This window comes from Pleurodeles waltl, chromosome 7 (assembly GCF_031143425.1).
Source record: "Pleurodeles waltl isolate 20211129_DDA chromosome 7, aPleWal1.hap1.20221129, whole genome shotgun sequence".
Classification (NCBI taxonomy): domain Eukaryota; kingdom Metazoa; phylum Chordata; class Amphibia; order Caudata; family Salamandridae; genus Pleurodeles; species Pleurodeles waltl.
Window position 1 is genome coordinate 10,280,687 of NC_090446.1, and position 26,259 is coordinate 10,306,945.

Genomic DNA, 26,259 nt, shown 5'->3' on the forward strand with positions numbered 1-26,259 from the left:
CAAGTCCCCATCCACATCCTAAACCTCTGCAACCAATCAGAGTTGTGCAATGATTGATCAAGACTTTGTAGCCAGACTAGCAGCTGAAGTGGGCCTCCAGACTGCCGTCTGGGAAGTCCTCCAGTCATAATCTACTTACAGCTTTTCCACCCAAAGCAGTATACGTCACCAAATGTTTCATACTCCTCGGCATCAGTAAGGTCCTCTGTGGAGGGGAACCTAGACATACAGTGCCAGCTTCCTGTTGCCAGACAGGTGACAGTGTGCAGAACACCAGATACTAACTGAGACTGCACTGTGAGGCTGAAATCCTCTAAACTTAGTTCGAATCTTAGTGACACAAAATAATCTGCTGATTACAAACATGCCGGCGGAAGCTGATCAATCAGTGCTTCAGCAATCAGAACCCTTGCCCTGGATGGAAACCAAAGCAGGCCCTGTTCTTGTCTAGACTAATGACCTAAAAGTTTTCCAAATGATTTGTATCACTAATTTGGATCAACTGATAGACTACATCCTAAAAGGATGAGGCCAAACAACCTCACAAGTTTTGTAAGAAGGAGCTGAAGTCTTTAATGTGCAGCTTTGCCCTGAAGATCCTTGCATGACTGCCAACAGTGATTTCTGTTTGGTTGTCCAATCCTTTCCCCATCTCCTTTGGTTCATTTACTATTTCTACTAGTTCTGTGTACTTATGCTTCTTTTTTTGGTAGCCTTTATGTTTATTATTTCTTTGACTTCAACAAATTGTATGCTTCATACTATGAGACATTTAGGGTCAGTAGGCCAAAATGTTTTAAAAAATCAAATGAAACCAGCATTTAACTGTCTTACAAACTGCAAGCTTTTGGCCTGTCTGTACATGTTTGGTTACCTCTAAACCCTTAGCCATATGTCCAGTATCATGCATCACTTTATGTTATCAGAAGGCCAGTGGACGTCTTAGCTAGACACTAAGCCCGTTCATAAGTGGTCAGTGCTGCTTTCATTGAAGGTGTATATGAGATTGTGATTGTATTTATATAGCGCTTACTACCCTTGGTGAGGCATCAAAGCACTTTTCAGAGAGTCGATTAGTATAGGGAAATATGGGTACAGTATTAGTATGAGTTCATTTGAGCGGAGGATATGTGAGTTTGTTAGTTGAATGGACTAGAGTAATGGAGGGGTAGAGGAGGGAAGAATCCAGAAGTGTTAATTGGGAGTTTATAGTAATAGGATTTAGGCTTGGGATGAGTAAAGGAGAGATGGAGGAGGGAGGAGTCTGTGGAAAGGGTTAGGGAGCTCATAGCAGCAGGAGGGGGTTTGGATGAGTCAAAGGTGAGATAAATGAGAATTTAGTAGGGTTGTTTGGGAGATCATAGTAGTAAACTGAGGTGTGGGGTGAACCAGGAGTGGTAGAGGAGGGAAGAGGTTCGGCAATGTTATTTTGGAGATCAAAGTAGTAGAATGGGTTTGGGATGAATCAGAGTGGGGATGGAGGATAGATTGATAGAGACATAGGGTGATTGGGAGACAGAATAAAGTTTACGAGAGAGTAAATTTTATACATTTGTTTATTTAGTTATTTTTTTTTTTTAATGTATTTAGTTAATTTTATTTATTTGTATTTATTTTTTCTCCAGTACAGTAGGACCAGAGTAATAAATAAATAGATATGTAAATACATAGTAAGTGAATATATGTGCAAGGAATATAATAATGGGTATTATAATATGAGAAGTAATGTTGTATAAACGCAGACTTACAAGATTTGTAATATTTGATGTTAATTAATAAGTGTATTTTTCTAACATTCATTTATCTTTCCTCAATTTTTCAATAGTGAAATGCTTGCTGTTAAATAGTTAAGATAACATTTGCCCATTGTGATATAAAGAAAAACAGGGATTCATAACTATCTAATATAACAACTTATCTGGGAGCTATGCAATGACTTATGAACATGTTAAGCATAGAAAAATACACACATATATACGTATATACACACACATATATATACACACACATATATTTAAAGGTGAATAAATATACATTTGTTAAACAGGCTTAAAGAGTATGTGTATAATTTATTATCATGAAATAGTAAATATACAGATTTCTTAAAGACCTATACATATCTAGAATATACAGATTATAACTATGTTCGGTGGCATGTGTAGCTGCAGATACACATGCTTTGCATAGTCCGCCTTCTGGTGTTGGGTCGGAGTGTTACAAGTTATTTTTCTTCGAAGAAGTCTTTTCGAGTCACGAGACCGAGGGACTCCTCCTCTTTGCTTCCATTGCGCATGGGCGTCGACTCCATGTTAGATTGTTTTTTTTCCGCCATCGGGTTCGGACGTGTTCCTTTTCGCTCTGTGTTTCGGGACGGAAAAATAGTCAGAACTTCGGAAAACTATGTCTGTATTGTTTTGTTCGGTATCGGGTTAGATTAGAGTCGACACCGAATCTTGAAGAGCTCCGGTAGCCCTTCGGGGTAATTTCGATCCCCCGTCGGGGCCTGGTCGGCCCGACCGCGTGCAACATCGACACTGATGGAACGGACCCCGTTCCGATTCTGTCCTAAATGCCACAGTAAATATCCCTATACAGACCAACATTTGGTCTGTAACTTGTGCCTGTCACCCGAGCACAAGGAAGAAACGTGTGAGGTCTGTCGAGCGTTTCGGTCGAGAAAAACACTCCGCGACCGAAGAGCCAAAAGATTGCAAATGGCGTCCACGCCGACAGGACAACGAGGGTTCGAGGAACAAGGAGAAGAAGAAGAAGCCTTCTCCATCCATGAATCGGACTCGGAAGAATTCGACGTCGAAGAAACCGTGAGTAAGACGTCGAAGCAAGCACCACACGTGAAAACAGACAAAGCCCAGGGGACGCCACTGCCGGCAGGCCATGGCTCAACCCATAAAGTAGGTGACCGTCCATCGGCACCGAAAAAAGGCGAACTGGTGCCGAGGTCGTCCGACTCGGGTCGAGACACAGGCACGCAGCAATCTCGGGACCGAGAAAGTGCTGCAGAAAAAGTTCGACACCGAGACAGCACCACCGAAGCTGCTCCGCACAGGGACAGCGGCCCCAAAGATAGTCGACGCCGAGAAATTTCGACACCGAAAAAGAGAAAAATCTTGTCGGAGCCGAAATCAACAAAAGACACGGTTTCGGTGCCAAAACGACCAGCAACCGAACCCACAACTAGTTCATACACAGAGGAACAATCACTTTCCTCCCAGATGCAGAAACACAGATTTGAGGAAGATTTACAAGCCACAGATGTAGACCACACCCAAAAGCGGATCTTCATACAAAGTGGTACAGGGAAGATCAGCACCCTTCCCCCAATCAGGAGGAAAAGGAAACTCGATTTCCAACCGCAAGAAAAGACCCCACAGGAAAAGGTGGTAAAGAAAGTAACTCCACCACCGGTAACTCATACATCACCGGCACAAACTCCGTCACATTCGCCAGCTCATACCACCATGAGCCAAGATGACCAGGATGCGTGGGATCTCTATGACGCACCAGTGTCAGACAATAGCCCTGAGTCATACCCTACTAAGCCCTCACCACCTGAAGACAGTACAGCGTATGCACAGGTGGTAGCTAGGGCAGCAGAGTTCCATAACGTGTCGTTACACTCGGAGCCTGTCGAGGATGACTTCCTTTTCAACACCCTCTCCTCCACCCATAGCAATTATCAGAGCCTTCCTATGCTCCCGGGAATGCTAAGGCACGCTAAACAGATCTTTAAAGAACCTGTCAAGAGCAGAGCAATAACTCCAAGGGTGGAGAAGAAATATAAAGCACCGCCCACGGACCCTGCTTTTATCACATCACAACTGCCACCAGATTCGGTTGTCGTAGGAGCAGCCCGTAAAAGAGCCAACTCGCACACACCAGGCGACGCCCCGCCTCCAGACAAAGAGAGCCGCAAGTTTGACGCAGCTGGGAAAAGGGTTGCAGTACAAGCTGCAAACCAGTGGCGCATCGCTAACTCGCAAGCGCTCCTAGCGCGATATGACAGAGCCCATTGGGACGAGATGCAGCATCTCATCGAGCATCTACCCAAAGAACACCAGAAACGGGCAAAACAAGTGGTTGAGGAGGGACAAAATATCTCCAACAACCAAATACGTTCCTCTATGGATGCAGTGGATACGGCTGCAAGAACAATAAATACCGCGGTAACCATAAGGAGGCACGCATGGTTGCGCACATCCGGCTTCAAGCCTGAAATCCAGCAAGCAGTGCTCAATATGCCGTTCAACGAACAACAATTGTTTGGCCCAGAAGTGGACACGGCAATTGAAAAACTGAAAAAAGACACTGACACAGCCAAAGCCATGGGCGCACTCTATTCCCCGCAGGGCAGAGGCACATTTGGCACATTTAGAAAAACCACTTTTCGAGGGGGGTTTCGAGGTCAAGCCACAAAAGCCAGCACCTCACAAACAACTCCACCTACCTACCAGGGACAATACCAAAGGGGAGGTTTTCGGGGACAATACAAAGGGGGCCAATTCCCAAGAAACCGGGGGAAATTTCAAAGTCCAAAAACCCCGCAGAACAAGCAGTGACTCACAAGTCACTCAACCCCTTCACACAACACCTGTGGGGGGAAGGCTAAGCCAGTTCTACCAAGCTTGGCAGGAAATAACAACAGACACTTGGGTACTAGCAATTATCCGACATGGTTATTGCATAGAATTTCTACAACTCCCTCCAAACGTCCCACCAAAAACACAAAACATGTCCAAACAGCATATAGACCTTCTAGGACTAGAAGTTCAAGCACTACTGCAAAAAGACGCAATAGAATTAGTACCAGGTCCACAAAAGAACACAGGAGTCTACTCACTGTACTTTCTAATCCCCAAAAAAGACAAGACTCTAAGACCAATACTAGATCTCAGAACATTAAACACCTACATCAAATCAGACCACTTTCACTTGGTCACATTACAAGACGTAATCCCACTCCTGAAACAGCAAGACTACATGACAACATTAGATCTAAAAGATGCGTATTTCCATGTACCAATACATCCCGCGCACAGGAAATACCTAAGATTCGTATTCAAAGGAATACATTACCAATTCAAGGTGTTGCCATTCGGAATAACAACCGCACCAAGAGTCTTCACAAAGTGTCTAGCAGTAGTAGCTGCACACATCAGGAGGCAGCAAATACACGTATTCCCGTACCTAGACGATTGGTTAATCAAGACCAACACGCTAACAAGGTGTTCACACCACACACATTATGTTATCCAGACACTTCACAAGCTGGGGTTCTCCATCTACTATGCGAAGTCACACCTTCTGCCATGTCAAACACAGCAGTACTTAGGAGCAACTATCAACACAACAAAAGGGATAGCCACTCCAAGTCCACAAAGGGTTCAAAACTTTCACAAGATTATACAAGCAATGTATCCAACTCAGACCATACATGCAAAGATGGTACTAAAACTACTAGGCATGATGTCCTCATGCATAGCCATTGTCCCAAACGCAAGATTGCACATGCGGCCCTTACAACAGTGCCTAGCATCATAGTGGTCACATGCACAGGGTCAACTGCTAGATCTGGTGTTGATAGACCGCCAAACATACACCTCGCTTCTATGGTGGAACAGTACAAATTTAAACAAAGGGCGGCCCTTCCAAGACCCAGTGCCACAACATGTGATAACAACAGATGCTTCGATGACAGGGTGGGGAGCACACCTCAATCAACACAGCATCCAAGGACAATGGGACGTACATCAAAGAAAGTTTCATATAAATCACCTAGAGCTGTTAGCAGTATTTCTAGCGTTGAAAGCATTCCAACCAATAATAACCTACAAATACATTCTTGTCAAAACAGACAACATGACAACAATGTATTACTTAAACAAACAGGGGGGGACACACTCGACACAGTTGTGTCTCCTAACACAAAAAATATGGCATTGGGCAATCCACAACCACATTCGCCTAATAGCACAATTTATTCCAGGAATCCAAAACCAGCTAGCAGACAATCTCTCACGAGATTACCAACAAGTTCACGAATGGGAAATTCACCCCCAAATCCTAAACAATTACTTTCAAATTTGGGGAACACCTCAAATAGATCTATTTGCAATAAAAGAAAACGCAAAATGCCAAAACTTCGCATCCAGGTATCCACACAGGCAATCCCAAGGCAATGCTCTATGGATGAATTGGTCAGGGATATTTGCGTACGCTTTTCCCCCTCTCCCTCTCCTTCCATATCTAGTAAACAGGTTGAGTCAAAACAAACTCAAACTCATACTGATAGCACCAACATGGGCAAGACAACCTTGGTATACCACACTACTAGACCTTTCGGTAGTACCTCATGTAAAACTACCCAACAGGCCAGATCTATTAACACAACACAAACAACAGATCAGGCACCCGAATCCTGCATCGCTGAATCTAGCAATTTGGCTCCTGAAATCCTAGAATTTGGACATTTAAACCTCACTCAAGAGTGTATGGAGGTCATAAAACAAGCTAGAAAACCTTCCACTAGACACTGCTATGCAAGTAAATGGAAAAGATTTGTTTGTTACTGTCACAATAATCAAATTCAACCATTGCATGCATCCCCAAAAGATATAGTAGGGTATCTACTACATTTGCAAAAGTCAAATCTAGCCTTCTCTTCCATAAAGATACATCTCGCAGCAATATCTGCATACCTACAAATTACTCATTCAATTTCACTATACAGAATACCCGTCATAAAAGCGTTTATGGAAGGACTAAAAAGAATGATTCCGCCAAGGACACCACCTGTTCCTTCATGGAACCTCAATATTGTCTTAACAAGACTCATGGGCCCACCTTTCGAACCCATGCATTCTTGCGAAATGCAATACTTAACGTGGAAAGTTGCATTTCTAGTGGCCATCACATCTCTTAGAAGAGTAAGTGAAATCCAAGCGTTTACTATACAAGAACCATTTATTCAAATACACAAAAATAAAGTCGTTCTAAGAACCAACCCAAAGTTCTTACGAAAGGTTATCTCACCGTTCCACTTAAATCAAACAGTAGAACTACCAGTGTTCTTTCCACAGCCAGACTCCATAGCTGAAAGAGCACTACATACACTAGACATCAAAAGAGCACTAATGTATTACATTGATAGAACAAAACTAATTAGAAAGACAAAACAACTATTTGTTGCATTTCAAAAACCTCATACAGGAAATCCAATATCAAAACAGGGGATAGCCAGATGGATAGTTAAGTGCATCCAAACCTGCTATCTTAAAGCAAAGAGAGAGCTGCCTATTACACCAAGGGCACACTCAACCAGAAAAAAAGGGGCTACCATGGCCTTTCTGGGAAATATCCCAATGAACGAAATATGTAAGGCAGCAACATGGTCTACGCCTCACACATTTACGAAGCACTACTGTGTAGATGTGTTGTCTACACAACAAGCCACAGTAGGTCAAGCTGTACTAAGAACTCTATTTCAAACTACTTCCACTCCTACAGGCTGATCCACCGGTTTTGGGGAGTTAACTGCTTACTAGTCTATGCAAAGCATGTGTATCTGCAGCTACACATGCCACCGAACGGAAAATGTCACTTACCCAGTGTACATCTGTTCGTGGCATTAGTCGCTGCAGATTCACATGCGCCCACCCGCCTCCCCGGGAGCCTGTAGCTGTTTGGAAGTAATCTTCAACACTTGTATATTTGTAAATATATTATTTTAAGCAACTCTTGTATATACATACTCATTCCATTGCATGGGCACTATTACTAACATACACAACTCCTACCTCACCCTCTGCGGGGAAAACAATCTAACATGGAGTCGACGCCCATGCGCAATGGAAGCAAAGAGGAGGAGTCCCTCGGTCTTGTGACTCGAAAAGACTTCTTCGAAGAAAAACAACTTGTAACACTCCGACCCAACACCAGAAGGCAGACTATGCAAAGCATGTGAATCTGCAGCGACTAATGCCACGAACAGATGTACACTGGGTAAGTGACATTTTCCTTATCAACACAGGCGTATGCAGTCTATTGCTGTTTGGATATGGTGGTTATGAAGGAAAGAGCCAACTCCTGAACAGCCTTCTAAAGACAAAATAGTTATCCGTGTATCGTATATTCGGGGGCAATTCCATAGTTGGCAGCTTGGGCAGATAAGGATGTACCACCTATTCTCTTTTTCTTGTATGGTGGTGTTCTAAGGTGGGGTGCCAATCTTTAGCGGAGGCGTCTTTGTTGAATGTATTTGGTTATTTTGTTTCTGATAAAAAGCGGTCCTGTTCCATGTATAGCTTTGTGGGTGATACAAAGCAGCTTGAAAGTGCATCTTCTGGCAACGGGTAACCAGTGTAGTGCTCTCAGGGCAGGGGAGATGTGGGCTTGTGGCTTTACATGTAATAGTAGCCTGGCTGCGGAGTTCTGAATACGTTGTAGTTTTTTCATAATAGCTAGAGATGATCCATGGTAGGGGCCATTGGCATAATCCAGTTTGGATAGCACAAGCGAGATAGTAGCCTGCACCTTGCATGGAAATCCGAGGTGGGAGAAGATGTGTCACAGAGTCTTCAAGGTAATGAAGCTTGTTCGTGCTAATTTGTTCACTTGGGCATTCATTGTTAACTTGGAGTCCATGGTAATTCCTAGGTTTTTAACTTCCTTGGTTACTTGAGGAGGTGGTCCCAGATCGTCAGACCAGGTGCACAGTGGGTCATAATTTTTCCAGTCACCACATGTGAGTATTTCTGTTTTGGAGGCATTCAGTTTGAGATGGCTCCAAGTCATCCACTGATCAACAGCTCTGAGGCAACTAAAGATTTGTGAGTTTTCAATGTCTTTGGGGCATTCCAATTTAAGAAGTATTTGTGTGTCATCTGCATAGTTGTAGCATGTGAGTTGAAAATCATTGATTAGTTCCAGTAATAACATCATGTAGTTGTTGAAAACCATAGTTGAGATGATTGATTCTTGGGGGACCCCTGCTTTTGTGAGGTAGGGTTTGGACGAGAAGGGGGGCGAGTGGATGATATTAGATCTTTTTTGAAAATAGGAATTAATCCAGTCGAGAGCAATCCCTTGTATGCCGGCTTCGTGGAGTCTTTGAATTAGGATGTCATGGTCAACCGTATCAAAGGCAGCTGAGAGGTCCAAGAGAAATAGTGCAGCAACTCCATTGTGGTTGACTGTGTTTTTAAGATCATCCCAGATTGCTATGAGCGCCGATTCAGTGCCGCTTCCTGGGCGGAATCCAGTTTGGTAGTCTGAAAGGATGGAATTGACTTCAGTGAATTTTGACACCTGGGCGAATGCTGCTCTTTCTATCAGTTTACCCAGGAAAGCTCCATTTGTAATTGGTCTGTTGTTGTTGGGGTCCTGCGGGTCTTGGTTTGTTTTCTTTAATAACTGACGTAAATATGCTTTTTTCAGGTCTTCAGGAAAAGTTGCTGTAGTTAAAGAGTTATTGATGATTCTTCTTACAGGTGTGGCAGCAGAAGTAGATATAATAATGTTCTTGAAGATGTGTGGTGGACAAGTGTCATAAGGGTAGCTGGAAGGCCTGCTTGCTTTGAATAAATCCATAAATTCACCTTGTGATATTAGTTTGAAGGAGTGCAGAGGCTGGGTTGATTTACTCTTGGAGGGGACTTCAGGAAATAGGTTAGTGCTGATGGTTTTCTTCTGTTTTAAATAGGAGTCCAGTGTGTCTGCCTTGGTTGTGTAATGAGCTGCGAGTTTGTTTGGGAAACCTTGAGTAGCAGGGATGACTTCCTTCCATGCGTTCAGGTTTTTGAAATTCATTGAGAATTTAAAAAAAATCTTTAGTTACAGATTTAGCATTTTGAATTCTGTCTGAGTAGTGACTTTTTTCAGCTTTTTTGATGGATGATTTGTGTGTTCTGCTTAGTTTGTGTAGCTGGCGTTTGTCTTGAATGCTGTTTGTTTTATGCCAGGTCCATTGCAGCCTTCTGATTTGTTGCTTTATCTTTTTAAGTCCTGCGTTTCTCCAAGGTGTTGGTTTTCTTTTGTCCTGTTTAGTTTTTCTGAGTGGTCTTAGGGTATCAAAAGATTCCTGTAGCCACTCATAAAGTTTTGGTTTGGAACAGAATGTGTTGTCTAGATCTGTGTTGGCTGTAAGTTGTGTTTCTAAGTCTTCAAAATTGAGTTTGCCCCATGGTCGATAGGGGCATGTATGTATGTATGTATGTATGTATGTAAGGTACTATGGGTTGTCTGAATTTGTGATGTTTTGTCGGAAAGCTACCAAATGGTGGTCTGACCATGTGATTTCATGATGCTTTGAACGGTGACTGGTTTGCAAAAATGACATTTAGGATGTGTCCAGAGATGTGTGTGGGATTGTGTACAATCTGATGTAGGTTCAGTGTGACTATGCCAGTGGTGATAGCTTTTTGATGGGGCATTTGTCAAACAAAATGTTTAGGTCCCACAGAATGCATAGGTTTGAGTATAATGTAATAAGGTTTGAGACTGTATCTAGAAAAGCGTCTGGGAATGTTGAGTTGTTAGGTGGTCTGTAGGGGAGGAGAAAGTTACAGGATGAAGTTGGAGTAGGGTTGCATCTGGTGAGGAGGGCCTCACAACCTTATATGGAAATGTTGTCTGTTTTACTGAGATTTATTGCTTGTTTGAATATAATAGCTAGTCCACCTCCTCTCTTGCCTATACGGTTTTGTGTAATGGTTTGATAGCCCGGAGGAATGGCTTCATGCAACACTGGGGCCATGTCATCTCCCAACCATGATTCCGTTACGAATAGTAAATCAGGTTGTGTGTCAGTGAGCACATCGTAGATGTGGTGCTTGTTTTTTTAGAGTGATCGAGCATTTATGAGTAGGCAGTTTAGCAAATGTGTGCTCATGGCGGTGTCATTTTGTTTTAGAGAAGGGTGGGCAGTATATTTTGAGCTTGTAGCAGGTGTGTTGTTAGTTGTGATAACTGTGTGAGGGTCACAATAGTCCTGTTTTTCTATATAGTGTTAATTGTCCAGCAGGCTTAGGAGGCATTTTCTTGGGTCTGTGTGTGTGGGTGGTGGACTTAGTGGCTGAGAATGACATGATGAGTGTAGTTTGTTTTATAGAGTAGACTTATTGTGCCATAGATAAGGGAATGCGAAGTTAAGAGTGGCATGTTGTTTATTTTGTTTGTGTCTGTTTACTGTGGAAGGAGTATGGGTTAGGGATGGCGAAGGAGCATGTGGATCATAATGTAAGGCTCTAAATTGTGCAATGGATGACAGGAGGTGACTGAATGTTGCTATGTTGTGGTGCTTGTGATAGATGTTTGTGAAGAGTGAGAATGTAGGAGTAAAGATTGGTCAGGAATTTTATTATTTGTGAAGTCATGAGGGTGGGAGTGGGTGTGACAGAAAGTATGAAAGTTTGTGTTATTTTGATGTGCTGATGGGTGTGGTTTGTTTTGTTGTAGTGGAATACTGTTTGGGACAGTTTGTGGCCGATGGACCTGATGGGGTAGATGATCCCACCTTAGGCTGGACGGTGATAAAGATTTCTCAATGATAGGATACAAGGAGGAAAAGGGGACCAAAGGAGCACTGCAGTCCAACAGCCTGCTCACAGGTGGATGTTGTTTTATGCTTACTCACTAAGGTTTTTGAGGATCACTGTTATGTCTTTTGGTTTTGAATATAAAAAATGGAGCAAATATTTTTTTAAAAAAGAATTTCAATGAACTGAGGCTACCTGACACTGCACAGTATTGTGGGAATGTTAAGTTGTTTTTGATGGTTCATTTGTAGCCTTCTGACAGGGATGTCTCCAACAAGACGAGAAATGCCCAAAAGTATGGAGTATAACAGTCAGACGGTCTGGAGATTCTCTCCTAGACACCTTTCTGTTTTGTGAGAGAAGATCAGATGTTAAGTAGCATGTCAGAGCCCCAAACAGCATGACCCAAGAGATGAAAAGTAAACTAGTGAGATAAAAGGAAACATTTACTTACTCCTAGTTCTCTGTAACAGTTACCTTGATATTCACAAACTTTGAATATCACAGGCAATATGCAATCATAGGACACTTTTCAAAGATATATATCTCGTTCTACAAAATTTCTGTGAAAATATGACTATTTAGATCCAACATTTCCTGTGTTTTTTATTTTATTTTTGAATGTGCCATTCGTAATGGAAAATACAGTAAATGGGGCACGTTAGGCAGTCTGCATCGGGAATAGAATTCCAAGCTTATTCCAAGATGCGGTTAAGCCAGGACATTCATGGCGAAAAAACATTCTGTAGTTAAGCTGTGTTTTCTACACTCCGCAAGTATACTGTGTGTGACCTTCGTTTTGGGACCCCAGCTTTCCCTACGCCCTAATACAGCCCAGTGATCAAGAAATCCTACGAGACGGGTAAGAGTCCCAGACGTTCTGGGAATTCTTGTAATTTGTTAAAAAGTATTTGTACTGCTACCTGTGCCTGTTTACTGTAGGCTCCCTGTGCTTGCTCTTTTTAAACTGCTGTTTTTTACCCGTGACTGTTCCAAATTTCCCTTCTACTTTGTGGCAAAGGTCTGCATAAAGCCATCCCCCACAACCCACCTTAAAAAAAACAAAAAAAAAAAAAAACCTATATACACCTCAGTGGCTAACCAGTGTGTTTAGGAGACTGCTTAATCTGCATCTGTGATTTCAACTCTGTTTAGAAAGTGTCTGCACCACTTGTTTTTGCCTTGAGAAAGCCAAATACCTGAGTGTGTGACAAGCAGTATTTCCATGCCTTTCAATCTGTCAGTTACCTGGAAAATAGACTCTCCTAGCTTGGGAGTGTGGATTCTGCCTATCTGTATCGAAGGAGAGTCTGAATAGAGCAGCACGCCCTCCTCCTTTCCACAGGGGCTTGGGCTTAAGTTAACTTTGGCCCTTATATAAGTTTCTATTGGTTGTTGCATATGTTCTTGTGATTGGTTGCTGGGACTAGTATTTCTATTGGCGTAAGGATTAGGGTTTGCATTCTGATTGGTACTAGGGTTGGGATTCCTATTGGTCTGTTGTTCTAGGGCTTCTATTGTGATTGGTACTAGGGCTGGGGTTCCTATTGGATTGGCATTTTAGGGTTACTGTTGTGATTGGTAGTCAGGATTAGGGGTGTGATTGGTTATTAGGGCTAGGTCTCCCATTGGCTGTAGGGTTAAGGGTTATAAATCTGATTGGTTAGGGTTAGGACTAGGTTTCTACTGGCCAATAGGGCTATTTAAGGCTATGGCTCAAGGCCTCTCAGCTAAGGGTGGAGAGGACAAGAGCAGTTGCCTGTCTGGGCCTGTTCAGGACAGGTCGGGCCTAGGGCCAGAGATGCTGCTAAATTTTCCATGTACCAGAAAGGACCTTATTCCCTCCACATCCTCCAACATCCAAACACAATATCAGCAAAGGCATCCAACTCATGCACCACAAACAGACCTCATACAGATTGCAGTGTCTCTTCAACCAGCACAAAACCCCAGCCTTCCATCACACCACCCACTAACATCCTTACACACAACCATACAATCCTTACACACCACCACACATTACCTCTTGCAGTAATCAGAACTAACATAAACACCTCTAACTCTCGTCCATCCCCTCTTACACCCTCATACACTCTTCCCCAAAACACATCAACAACCCCTGTAATATTCTTCTACCACTAACCAGCACTAATGTATTTACAAATCCTTCACAGAAAACCACTACATCAATATATCCTGGGGACCTATTGGGCTCTCACTGTTCAGTTGTATAGATAACCCACTCATTACATCTCTCCTATGTCATTATTTGATCCCAAGACCCCCATGAAGTATGCAGCAATGTGCCTTCCTCAGTCCCACTCAATCCAGCCGCTTTTATGTAGATTCCTTGGGGCATATTAAAGAGCTCCTAGCCCTATTCCAACACTACATCAGCTTCATTTTGTTATGCTGTGGCGTTGGAAGGCCAAAAAATGGCACACCATATTTACAGTGCATGCATTTACCACTTTGTAACCCTTTGCGCTACATTATGCCTGCGCCAGGCACAAGGTATGCAAAGGGGGCGTTCCCCCTTTAGAGGTGCCAAAAAATGGTGCAAGGAAATCTAAGAGATTTCCTTGCACCATTTTATTTGGCACTTTCAACGCCTGCTCAGAGCAGCGTTAAACGGAGGCTCCCATTGGTTTCAAGGGGCCTCTGGGTGCTTTGCAGGATTAGTGTCAGATTTTGTTATGCTAATCCTGAAAAGCATTGGACTAGCGTCAAAAATTCAAACTCTAGTCCCCGAACTACTGCCATGGTGCTCCGTATTTTAAATACGGCGCTCACACATGGTGGCGTTAGAGGGGTGTAAAGGGGCGGACGAGAAGTGGAGCTACACTGTGTGCAGTGCCACTATTCTTAAAGATGACCCGCTGTGTTATAGTGAACCCTGTGCAATTCTTTCAATTGTCCATCATGTGTAACTTCTTTACGTTCATTAACTAGTTGTATTTCTCCATGGTAGTCATTCAATTGCATAATTAAATAGTGTTTAATATCCTTTCTCTAACATGCCTGTCACAATGCACTGAGGCTGAATGGCAGTGCACTGTGTTGTGAGAATGTCAAGCAGCCTGCTATCCTACAGCGATAGTTCCTCTTCTGTGAGGCCATGGCCTGGCTGACCTGTTAGCTAACCTTTCTTAAAGGAATAATTAAAGGGTTGATGATTTAGTTCTCTTTTTCATTGTAATTGAGGTAAAGTACTGAATGTCTTTAGACAGGCATACTGAGAAGTTTCTCTTTAAAATAAATGTTTCTTGCATTTCATAAACAAGTGGAGATATTTTATTACTTATTGATTTAACAGTGATCCGTGATGAACTAGGATTACAAGTAAATAACATTTCTAATACAAATTTTGAAAGAAAAATCAATGTGAATAACCTCCGACTCCAAGTATGTTTCTTAAACCTACAGTAGTTTGACCAATATAGTTAAAAACATATATTTTAAAGTACTAGAGTTTATAGCTTTTTAAAGTAATTTTGTCTGTACACTTCCAAACCACCATGAAGATTTCTCTCCAATCTCAAATCTTGCTTTCCTTTACCGATTTTATACTGGGTAGACTGTTTAATCAACATCCATAGTTTTCAATATTTAAATGTAAATTCTGAAGCATGCTATATCCCAGTACATATATTGTCACTATCTCATATTTTGTTTGGGTTAATCATTTTGCAAAATGTGCTCCGTGGTTCTATGTTTTCATGTGCTAGTCCCCTCAAGTGGGCACCACTGTTTAAAACATGCACCTGCAAGATAAGATAAGATTCTCTCCTGGTCTGTTAATTAACATCCATAATTTTAAAAAGTTTAAATGTTGCAATACATATTATAGTCCATACCACTGTTTTTTTCTCAGAGCATACTCTACAAAATCTAGTTGTTGATTATTTTCAGGGTGCATTATCAAAAAATCAGATGTGTGTTTCTAGGTATCTTTACTGTTTCTAATTGTGCAGAGATGTTGTCAAAGCAAGCACTTGTTTGAAGTGAATAACCTGCTAAAGTGGCATTAGAATGCATTTATTTCAATCACTGATTTGTGGTGTGCCATCTTGCTGCTTGAAAGAGATGGTTAATAAGCACTGAAAGTTAATATTCTCAGTTTACATTTTTACAGATTTTTTCATAAAGAAGCCCAGATAAAAAACAATTGTTGTCCTCTGTATTTTTATTTAGAAATGGAATAGTGTGTCCTTGGGTAGCCTTTGAGTGCCACTCAGTGCTGTTAATCAAGGCAGCCACTGCAAAAGCTGTGCAGATTTGACAATAAGTGAACATGAAATAAAATATTATGATTTCCTAGTGGAGCTTAAACAGCTGCATATATGGGTGTGTGTTTGCACAACAGTGCTGATGTTTTCAGATTAGTATTATATTATATTGTATATATATGTATGGCTACTTATATTCCATAAAAGGGAGTGTGAAACGCATTGCCTACTGCTAACGTGCATATATCCTCCACTACCACACACAGTGAACAGTGCATAGAAAGAGCATTGACTTACAATTATGTACAATTTCTAGAAGTAGAAAACCATTGTTAAATACTAAAGAAAAATCCTAGAATTTTCCAACATTTTCATACTAAGGATGCAAGGAAGCACATGCAGTTCTGAAAAATGGAACTGCTCTTGCCATAAGCATGTGGAACTAGACAGTTCCAAATACTTTATGACTTTGTAACATTTTACTATTTATTTCGTGGCCATGATCTTGGCTCCTCCTCCCTAAAAAGCCCCAATATTTTTTTGAGCAACCCATTTTTTTTATGTATTCCAAATTTACTCACAAAACTAAATAGTTTTTGGTGGGCGTCACCTGACTGGCCAAGATGGCGGACGTCCCTCCGTGAGCTCCTGCTCCCTGGAGGTGACTGCGTGATGATCTGGCTTCTGGCACTGCTGCTTCTAACCTCGAGGGGCCACTTGCAGTCACTTCTTCCACTGACTCTGAGGGTAGCCTTCTTTGCAACCTGGGGGCTTCCCAGACACCAGAGCAGCTTGCCGGCCTATGACGTGCTGTGAGCTGACACTGCAGCTGCTGACGCCCACAGACTCAATACCCACACGACTGGAGGGGAGCGCCGAGGTCAGGGTCCCCTGTAGCGTCGGTCCGCATTGCATCCTTTTGGTCTTGGCATGCGTTAGACCTGGTGACGGGCTTGGCCTGCCCTGTTCGCTGCATTGGCTGCAGGCCGCCTGGGTTTTGTGAGGTAGGCCACACCATACCTGATTGGAGCCCATCGGGAGTATGCGGCATCTCCTTTGGCTCTTCCACTGTCCTTTGTAACTAGCCTCTGGGAGGCATGTGACTTGGGCCCTGGTGCTGGCAGGGGGGTCCCCTCTCTTGCGCATGAATGTGATAACTGGGCCAACTACTTACTGCAGCTGGGGGTTCCTGAGTGCGAAGAGGAACTCCCTCTTTTACTCTTCAGAACTTGTTGTTTACCCTCCCCGCCCCAGTACCCCTCCTCCTGCTAGTGACAATTGCCTGCTTCTAGGGCCAGTGTTTGACCTGATGTTGGGAGAGCCTGCTAAACTACGGTACTAAACCCCCCTCATAAATTCTCCTCTTCTCTGAGGTCTGCTGCCTGCCAACCTTCTATATCTGCAGGGTCTTAGCTGGTTCCTGTGGGGATTCTGACTGCTCATGCTGCCGGTGGTAACTACCCTGTGCAAGCGGGGCATGACTGTACCCCTCAACTACTGCCCCACCACTGCTGATCTCCATAGTGCACTTGTATCCCACCCACAGGTGTACACCGATTTGTGGACTGCATTGCTTCCCTTGACTTCGTGCGGAAGGCCCCCCTCATCTTCGCAATCCAAAATTGATAAGTTTACGATCTGGCCACCCCTGGCCTCACAGTGGAGCACATTTGAGGCTCCCCCTCTATCCTTGCCAGAAGGCTTGTGAAATGCAAGTGACATTCTCATTCTGTAGCAGACTGCATGGCCGGCGCTGAGGGGCGCATCTCAGATCTTAAAGACTCAAGATCCACTCTCCAAGCAGAGGTGACTCACCTTACGATGGCATCCCATAACCTGGAATTCCAAGGAGATGACACCGAAAAGTGATCCTGGTGCAGTAGGGTCCAGTTTGTGGGGTTCCCAGAAGGGATTAAAGGTTTGGAAAAATTAACCCTGTTGTGAATTCCTGAAGGACACTTGTCATCCTGGTTTGTATTGGAATGGGCCCATAGATCCCTGATGGCAGCACCTCCTCCTGGGCCCTTCCATGGCCGGTGATTGCGAAGGTCCTGAAATACAAAGACAGGGATATGATCACACACTTTGACCGTGAACTGACCCCCACGACCTTCCAGTCTTACTGGATTCTAATTTTCCTGGACTATACTCACCTTGTTCAGTGCCAACGCTCCACTTTTGAAGCAGTGAACTAAAAATTCAGAGCAATGGGCCTGCGATATATGCTCCTCTTCCCTGCCCGCCTCAAGGTTATCCACACCTCCAAATCCTATTTATTTGACACACAAGAGGCGGCATGGGATTGGGCTAAGGAGACTAGGCTTTTACACATTAACTTGCCGCCCCCCTGGGAGGATCACTTTTCCAATGGAGGTACTGCTGGTGAGACCCAACAGCGCGGCCAAGGGAGGAAGGTGGGCCTGCCGGGTGGGGCAGGGGGAGTCTCCTGACTCCTCTGCTCAAAAAGCCCTTCTCATGACCCCACTAGAGAGGCAGCAGCTGGCACCACATCGTCTCATCTGGTGTCATCCAGAGCCCCCGCACCTTCTTCCCAGGACACATGAGGAGGTGCTGAGACTTGGCCCTTATGGGGACCCATTTACTGTCCATCAAGCCTTAAGTATCTCCTGAGCTAGCAGCACTCTATCCTTCTTCATCTGTTCTTCTCCAGAGGTAGGCTGTTGTGTGTGTGCCTTGTCAAGTAGACTTTTGTGGTTTCTAGTTATGTTTTGGGGAGCGGTGACAGATGCTTCTTGGGAGGAAGTATTGGGTGGGAAGGGTAAATGGGGGGATTGTTCTTTGTAGTTGGGCCTATTTGGCCCTGTATGTTTGGTATATTTTGTAGACAAGCTGCAGTCCCTTGTTCTTCTGTTCCTACTAGGACCCGCTCAGCCCATGCCCAAGCCTCTGCGAGCATTCGTTCCCATGCCAGTCCTTATGATAATGACATGGAACGCAACAACCTTAATGACCGTGTTAAATGTTGAGCTGTTCTGGGGTTTGCGAAGCTCCATGCACCTGATTTTCTCATCTAACAAGAGACCCGTCTTCTCGGCACTCGTTGCCCCTTTTTTGGTCTGCTATGGAAACAAGAGGGTGTACCACGCTGGCTACAAAAGGGGCTTATGGGGTTTGACCATACCCATCCGCAGACGCTTATCCATGTCAGTCACTCATAGCACCTCCAATCCCCAGGGGAGCTCTGTCACTGTTGAAGGGATGATTGATGGTCAGGCCTACTACTTACCAAGCGTCTATTTACCCCTCAAACTCCTGGCCCCACGCTTGATGCCGTATAGAGGGTGTGGGTTAAAAGCTCCCTGGGATCACTTTTTTGGGTAGTGATTTTAATATGCTGAAATCTCTGGTCTGGTAGCTCTAAGCCCCTGATTTGTCCTGCACCTCCTACCAGCCGGATTATGGATTGTTTATCTGCCAATGCCTCTGCGATGTTTGACGTACCTGGCACCCCCACTCTCCCATGTCTTCAGCCACACTTCCACTGTAAACAAATCTGCCTCAAAAATTTATTATGTCTTTATGAGAGCTACAGATATGCTTCTTAACACCGGTGCGCAGATTGTGACACATGGCATATCTGATCGCGCACATGCCACAGTTCAACTGGGTCACGAAACCCAGGGCGATTGTCCCATTTGGCTCCTCTGTGCTTGGCGCCTTGTGATCAAGACTGTGACTGCTTACTTTCCCGTGACTCACTTTTAGGTCTGTGGAGTCTCCCAGGACTCTTTGGGCTTCCAGTAACGCGTGTATGAGGGGTGTGGCTCGCACACATTTATTCAATCTACTGCCGCATCGCAGGATTCAGCACTGTATCCGGCGGGTGCAAGCAGCCTTGGCATACCACCACCTCATGCCCGGCTCCAACCATTTCATCCTTCCCAATTTTGAGAAGGCGTGTGACTCAGTTGGCTGCGATTTCCTTTGGGGCTTATTGGCTCGAATGGATTATCGGTCCCCAGTTCATCAGATCCATGGAAACCTTGTAAACTGGCGCTTCAGCACTGATCTGTCTGAATGGCGCTCTCTCTCTGGCATTCCCGATTCAACTGGGCACTGTCTCCTGTCCTGTTCGTTCTTGCAGTCGAGTCTTCAGCAACGTGGGTCCGCTGTGATGTGCAGACACTGGGATTCTGGTGGGAAGACACTGTGCCCGAGGACCGCACCATGCTGTTTGCCGATGACATGGTGATTTTCCTCCACAATCTCTTGTCAACGTGCTTTAGACATACTCAGCCTCAACAGCCAAGTGTCTTTGCTGCTGGTTAACCATTCCAAACCTCTGCTGATTCCCTTGATTAGTCCCCTGCAAGATCATGGCTGGCGCGGCTCTATACCCCTTTGTCAGCTGATGTTTCTTTACCTTAACAGATATGTCTCATTGGTCCCCGCTCTGATGTGGTTGCTGAATATTATACTTTTGTTGGCATGTATGAGGAAAGATCTTGAATTTTTGGCATCCCTACCCCTAAACCTCACACTTTTTTAAACAATGGTTTACCCCAATTCTGGTGTGTTCTCCAGAACTTCCCTCACAGTGTCCATTGGCGTGGTTTTGCTCGGTCCAGCCTCTTATATGTCCCTTTTTAAGGAATCACAGGGTTCCACGCACAGCCTTCCGTAGATGTGTGCAATCCACATATGATCATGATGTCTGGCTGCGGCCTATCAGCAGCTTTACTACTGGGCTCCCACCTGGTGGTCCTGAATGACTGGCTCCTCAGGGGAGGGGGGACAGAGCAAGGACCCGGCCTATCGCTCAGAATCCTCATATGTCCTGGGAGATGATTACCAGCCATTTATATGGGTCCCCAATTCGCAGAGTTTTACCAGATTTCACTGGGTGTTTTTTAAGACCTGGCAGGAGGCTGTGAAGTGGAGTGGTTGGGGGAGGACCACGCTACAGACCCCTCTTCGGACACTCTTCTCTGTCATGTGATGGTCTTGGAGGTGTTTAGACGATTGGACCTTATTGACATCTCCCAGCTTGGTGATATATGGCAAGGCTCTGCTGTGCGTCACTTCTCTGAGTTACAGGCTGACTTTCAATTACATCACGTACCTATGGAGGTGAAGGTCATTATGTTACCTCTGGGCCTCAATGGGGTCTCTCAGAGTTATTGGTCTTTGGTTGCCAACACCCTGGGTTTATATCTGCCTCTCTGTATTCAGTGGGAGGCCTGGTTGGGGGCCCAGGAAAATGGGGAATGGAGAGAAGCTCTTATGGCACCTCGGTTACTGGCCATCTTCTTCCTACTTCATCTGATTCAAGTTAATGTCCTTCATATGACCTGTTTGAGGCCAAAATGGCCATGGAAGGCCAGTAAACCTCCATCGCCCCCGTCATCGCGGTGGTGCTGCTACTACTGATTTCTATCATGTGATCTGGTTGTGTCTTGTCATACAACAATATTAGTCCCAACTTCTGGGGGGTTTCTCAGCTGTGTTGGAGAGGTCGATTGATTGTTCCTCTCAGATTGCGATTCTGGGTTTGATGGAGGAGCTGGGGTGCAAGCGACCTGAGAGATACTTGGTGGGTTAGGGGACCTTCCTGGGAAAACATGTGACTGCCCGTTGGATATCAAAAACTGCTCCAGACCTACACACATGGCAGAATGCCTCGGATTGTGGTTCGAAAACGGAAGAACAAGTGTATGCAGTGTGTGAATGCCCTCAAAAACATTGTAAAATATGGGACATTTGCTGGGAACATTTTGGGTTTTTGGGAATGTGAAGCAGATCCTTCTATTATTTTGTGATCAGGGTTGCCAGTGTTCACTTCTAATCTTGTTTTATTTGTTTTCGTTTATTATGATAAATGTCCTAAAAGAAAACAAAAGGTGTTTCTCTTTTGTAGCACCATGCAGTACCAATATTATAGTAGTTCTGAAATATTGCTTCTTTGTATTATTGTATATGTTAAATGAAAGTGAACAAATTATCTTTAATCTCACAGATCATGGAACGACGAATCATAAAAACTGTGATGATGTTTTACACTGTTTCAAAACCCCAATACGCACACCATCTTCAAGACAACTGAATCATAACCCAATATCTGAGATTGAAATAGACTGTAAAACAGTGTTGTCAGCAGAAATAAAACAAGAGAAAACTACACAATGTGAAAAGGACATGAAGAAGGCAAAACATTCTGAATTACAGCAAGGTATTCTGAAAGTAGAATCCCCAGATAACTATAAAGAAAGCGAATGCAAAAATGTGCCCAAATTGGTGATGTTAAGCCAGAGAGAGCGTCCTTTTCATTGTACTGTCTGTAAAAAAAGCTTCAGTTTGAAGGAATACCTTATTCAACACCAGAGAACCCACATGGAAGTGAAACCTTTCCAATGTACCGATTGTGAAAAAAAATTCATTAGAAAGATTGACCTTACAAATCATCAAAGAACACACACAGGAGAAAGACCTTATCATTGCAGTCAGTGTGGAAAGAGCTTTGTTCAAAAAGGAAATCTTATTACTCACCAAAGAACTCATACAGGAAAGAGACTTTTTCAGTGCACTAAATGTGAAAAGAATTTCAGTCTGAAGACATACCTTATAAGACATTGGAGAACCCACACAGGAGAACGACCATTTCAATGTACTGATTGTGAAAAAAGCTTCAGTTTGAAGGAATATCTCATTAGACATAAGAAAACACATTTAGGAGTGAAACCATTTCATTGTGATGAGTGTGGGAAGAATTTCATTCAAAAAGGAGGTCTTATAAGCCATCAAAGAACTCATACTGGAGAAAGACCTTATAATTGCAGCGAATGTAAAAAAAGTTTTTTTCAAAAAGGAAATCTTATTACCCACCAAAGAACTCAGACCCGAAAGAGATTATTTCAGTGTACTGAATGTGACAAAAGCTTCAGTTTAAAGGAATATCTCATTAGGCATCAAAGAACTCATATGGGTTTGAAACCATACCAATGTAATGAATGTGAAAAAACCTTTGCGCGAAATGTAGATCTTATAATTCATCAAAGGAAACATACAGGAGAAAGACCTTTTCAGTGCAATCAGTGTGGGAAAAGCTTCACTCAAAAAGGAAACCTCATTACTCATCAAAGAATACATACTGGAAATAGACTTTTCAAGTGCACTGAATGCAAGAAAAGCTTTAGTTTAAAATCGTCTCTTGTTGGACATTTGCGGACACATACAGGAGAGCGACCTTTCCATTGCACTGAATGTGATAAAAGATTTAGTTTAAAGGAATATCTTGTTAGACACCAGAGAACACATTTGGGGGTGAAACCATACCAATGTAATGAATGTCATAAATGTTTCAGTCAAAAGGTGGATCTTAAAAAACATCAAAGAGCGCACAGTGGTGAAAGACCTTACCAGTGTAATGAATGTGGAAAAAGCTTCATGCAGAAGGCAAATCTTATTACCCATCAACGAATCCATACTGGAAAGAGGCCTTTTCAATGTTTGGAGTGTGAGAAAAGCTTCAGTTTGAAAATATATCTTATCAGACATAGTCGAACACATACAGGGGAGCGGCCTTTTCAATGTAATGAATGTGAAAAAAGCTTCACTTTGAAGGAGTATCTCATTAGACATCAGAAAACACATACGGGTGGGAAACCATACCAATGTACTGAATGTGAGAAAAGCTTCAGTGTCAAGGGATATCTTATTTCACATCAAAGAACACATAGTGGTGAGAGACCATACCAGTGCACTCAGTGTAGAAAAAGCTTCACTTGGAAGGGCAATCTCATTATCCATGAGAAAACCCATATGGGTTTAAAACCGTATCAATGTACCGATTGTGAGAAAAGCTTCATTCGAAAGGTAGATCTTCTAATTCATCAGCGGAAACACACTGGAGAAAGACCTTATCAATGTTCTGAATGTGGGAAAAGCTTTACTCAGAAGGGAAATCTTATTACCCATCAGAGAACCCATGTTGGAAATAGACTTTTTCAGTGCACCGAATGTGAGAAAACCTTTCGTTTGAAGGTATCATTCATTAAACATTGGCGAACACATACAGGAGAGCGACCTTTTCACTGTACTGAATGCGAAAAAAGGTTCACTTTGAAAGAATACCTCATTAGACATCAAAAAACGCATACAGGAGAGAAACCATACAAATGTACAGAATGTGAGAAAAGCTTCAGTATGAAGGCATATCTTATTGCACATCAGAGGACACACAGCGGCGAGAGACCCTATCAATGTACTCAGTGTATAAAAAGCTTCACTTGGAAAGGTAATCTCATTATCCATCAGAAAATTCACATGGGAGTAAAACCATATCAGTGTAATGAATGTGAAAAGAAATTCATTCGGAAGGTAGACCTTATAATTCATCAAAGAAAACACACAGGAGAAAGACCTTATCAGTGTGGAGAATGTGGAAAAAGCTTCACTCGGAAGGGTAATCTGATTACCCATCAAAGAGCCCATGCAGGAAAAGGTGTCTTTCAGTGTTTCCAGTGTGAGAAAAGCTTCAATTTAAAAACAGCTCTCATTAGACATTGGCGAATACATACAGGAGAACGGCCTTATCATTGTTTTGAATGTGATAAAAGCTTCAGTTTGAAGGAATATCTAATTCGACACCAGAGAACACATATGGGAGTAAAGCCGTACGAGTGTAGTGAATGTAAGAAAACCTTTACTCAAAAAGTAGATCTTAAGAAACATCTAATAACACATACAGGGGAAAGACCTTATCAGTGTACTGATTGTGTAAAAAACTTCATTCGAAAGGTAGATCTTATTATTCATCAAAGAACGCATACAGGAGAAAGGCCTTTTCAGTGTGGCCAGTGTGGCAAAAGCTTTAACCAGAAGGGAAATCTCACTACACATCAGAGAACCCATACTGGAAAGAGGCTTTTTCAGTGTGCTGACTGTGAGAAAAGCTTCAGTTTAAAAATATATCTCATAAGGCATCGTCGAACACACACAGGAGAGCGACCTTTTCATTGTACTATTTGTGAGAAAAGCTTCAGTTTAAAAGAATATTTAATTAGACATTGCAAAATACATTCAGAACAGGATTCAACTATCATTATTGACTGAAATGGCTGACAGTGAAAGAGCCTCCAACTTACCGTAGGAAACCGTATACCTAACTCGTGACACATCACTTACTGGTTGTGACGATATTGTTATCCATGCAGAAAAAGAGGAAAATATCATTGATTAGAGAACTCATACTAGACATATACACCTAAGGAATGTCTCATTGGAGATCACAAGATACATAAGGGAGTTATACAACACATACAAATCAAATTCTGGGGGATAGCACCAATCACCTAATAATGCATAGGAATATCTGAAAATTGAAACAGAGTTTGGTTTTAAAGAATCACATGTTCTGTAATGTGCAGTGCAAAATATTATTGGCTGAACAGCCTTCGGGTGCGGTTCATTCCTTTCATAGAAAGAAAGCAGAAATGTAACCCAGCTCGACACCACAAACCACTTGATCATACCTAATGTGACCAAACCCTCAATTAGTTGGAAAATATGAATGTATTTTATTTCTTATTTTACATGCACTCCTATCTCTTTCTGACTAGACACAAGTATATTTAGGAATGTCATCATATCAATATCACCTGTGATGGCTGCAAACGGAACAGACAGAGACCGATATGTTTTTAGACAAAACTGTAGAGATTTTATAGAAATCTATTTTGGAGGATAATTCCTCTGGCGCCCACGGTCTAGCGGTCCCTGTGTAGTCTCCCTATTTCCATTCAGTTAGTGCTGTGATTTCTTCCACGTGGTATAAGTGTGCTTAATGAAACACGTACAGCACAATAGCATATTGTCTATTTTGCGTGCACTCTCTTAGCCAGACTCTGAAAGCCTTTGCACAGGTGCAAAAACACAACTTGCACACAATAACTTTGACAGAGAAAAGGAGATCTTAATTTAAATTGAACTTGTTAATATTTGCAATAGGAACTGAAATCCAAGGGTGACAGACTGTCCAAGGCTGCCCAGGACCAACGACAGCCCTCCAAGCTGAGTACTGCATGCCTGAAGAAACATGGGAAATCGATAAAGCACTTACAGATTCAGAGGTAGTACACTGATAAATGTTTCAGTTTGACAGCGTGAGACATGGTTCAGTGGAAATCTCATGAATCTATGTAGTTAATATTGAAACAAATATGCATATATATTTTAATAAAAACATATTAACAGAAATATTGGGTGGGTTTCTCTGTTGCCAAAAGCATGGTACTTGGGAGAGCACTTACCATTAATTTAAAAGATTAGTTGTGCAAGACATTATGATCTGGTTTCAACATTTCTATTGGCCAATTAATATAAACATATATACAGGAACGTTGACAAGAGGTGTGAGGTCAAACATAACCCCAAAGTATGGGGAATGCTTTTCAGTACCTTATATTTTTTCCATGCCAGTTTATGAAGGGAGCTTAACATGTTTTAAAGAAATAATTCAC

General features: G+C 42.9%; 1 protein-coding gene across 2 annotated transcripts in view; it reads left to right on the forward strand.

The window, feature by feature from the left end:
• The window catches only part of LOC138303543 (zinc finger protein 850-like), a 223,951-nt gene extending 197,955 nt beyond the window's left edge, over positions 1-25,996 (forward strand). For both annotated transcript variants that reach the window (XM_069242774.1, XM_069242775.1), the window contains exon 12: positions 21,759-25,996. In XM_069242774.1, the coding sequence (XP_069098875.1) occupies positions 21,759-24,853 (3,095 nt within the window). In that variant the 3' untranslated portion in view covers positions 24,854-25,996. The remainder of the gene's footprint in view (positions 1-21,758) is intronic.
• Positions 25,997-26,259: the final 263 nt, after the last annotated feature.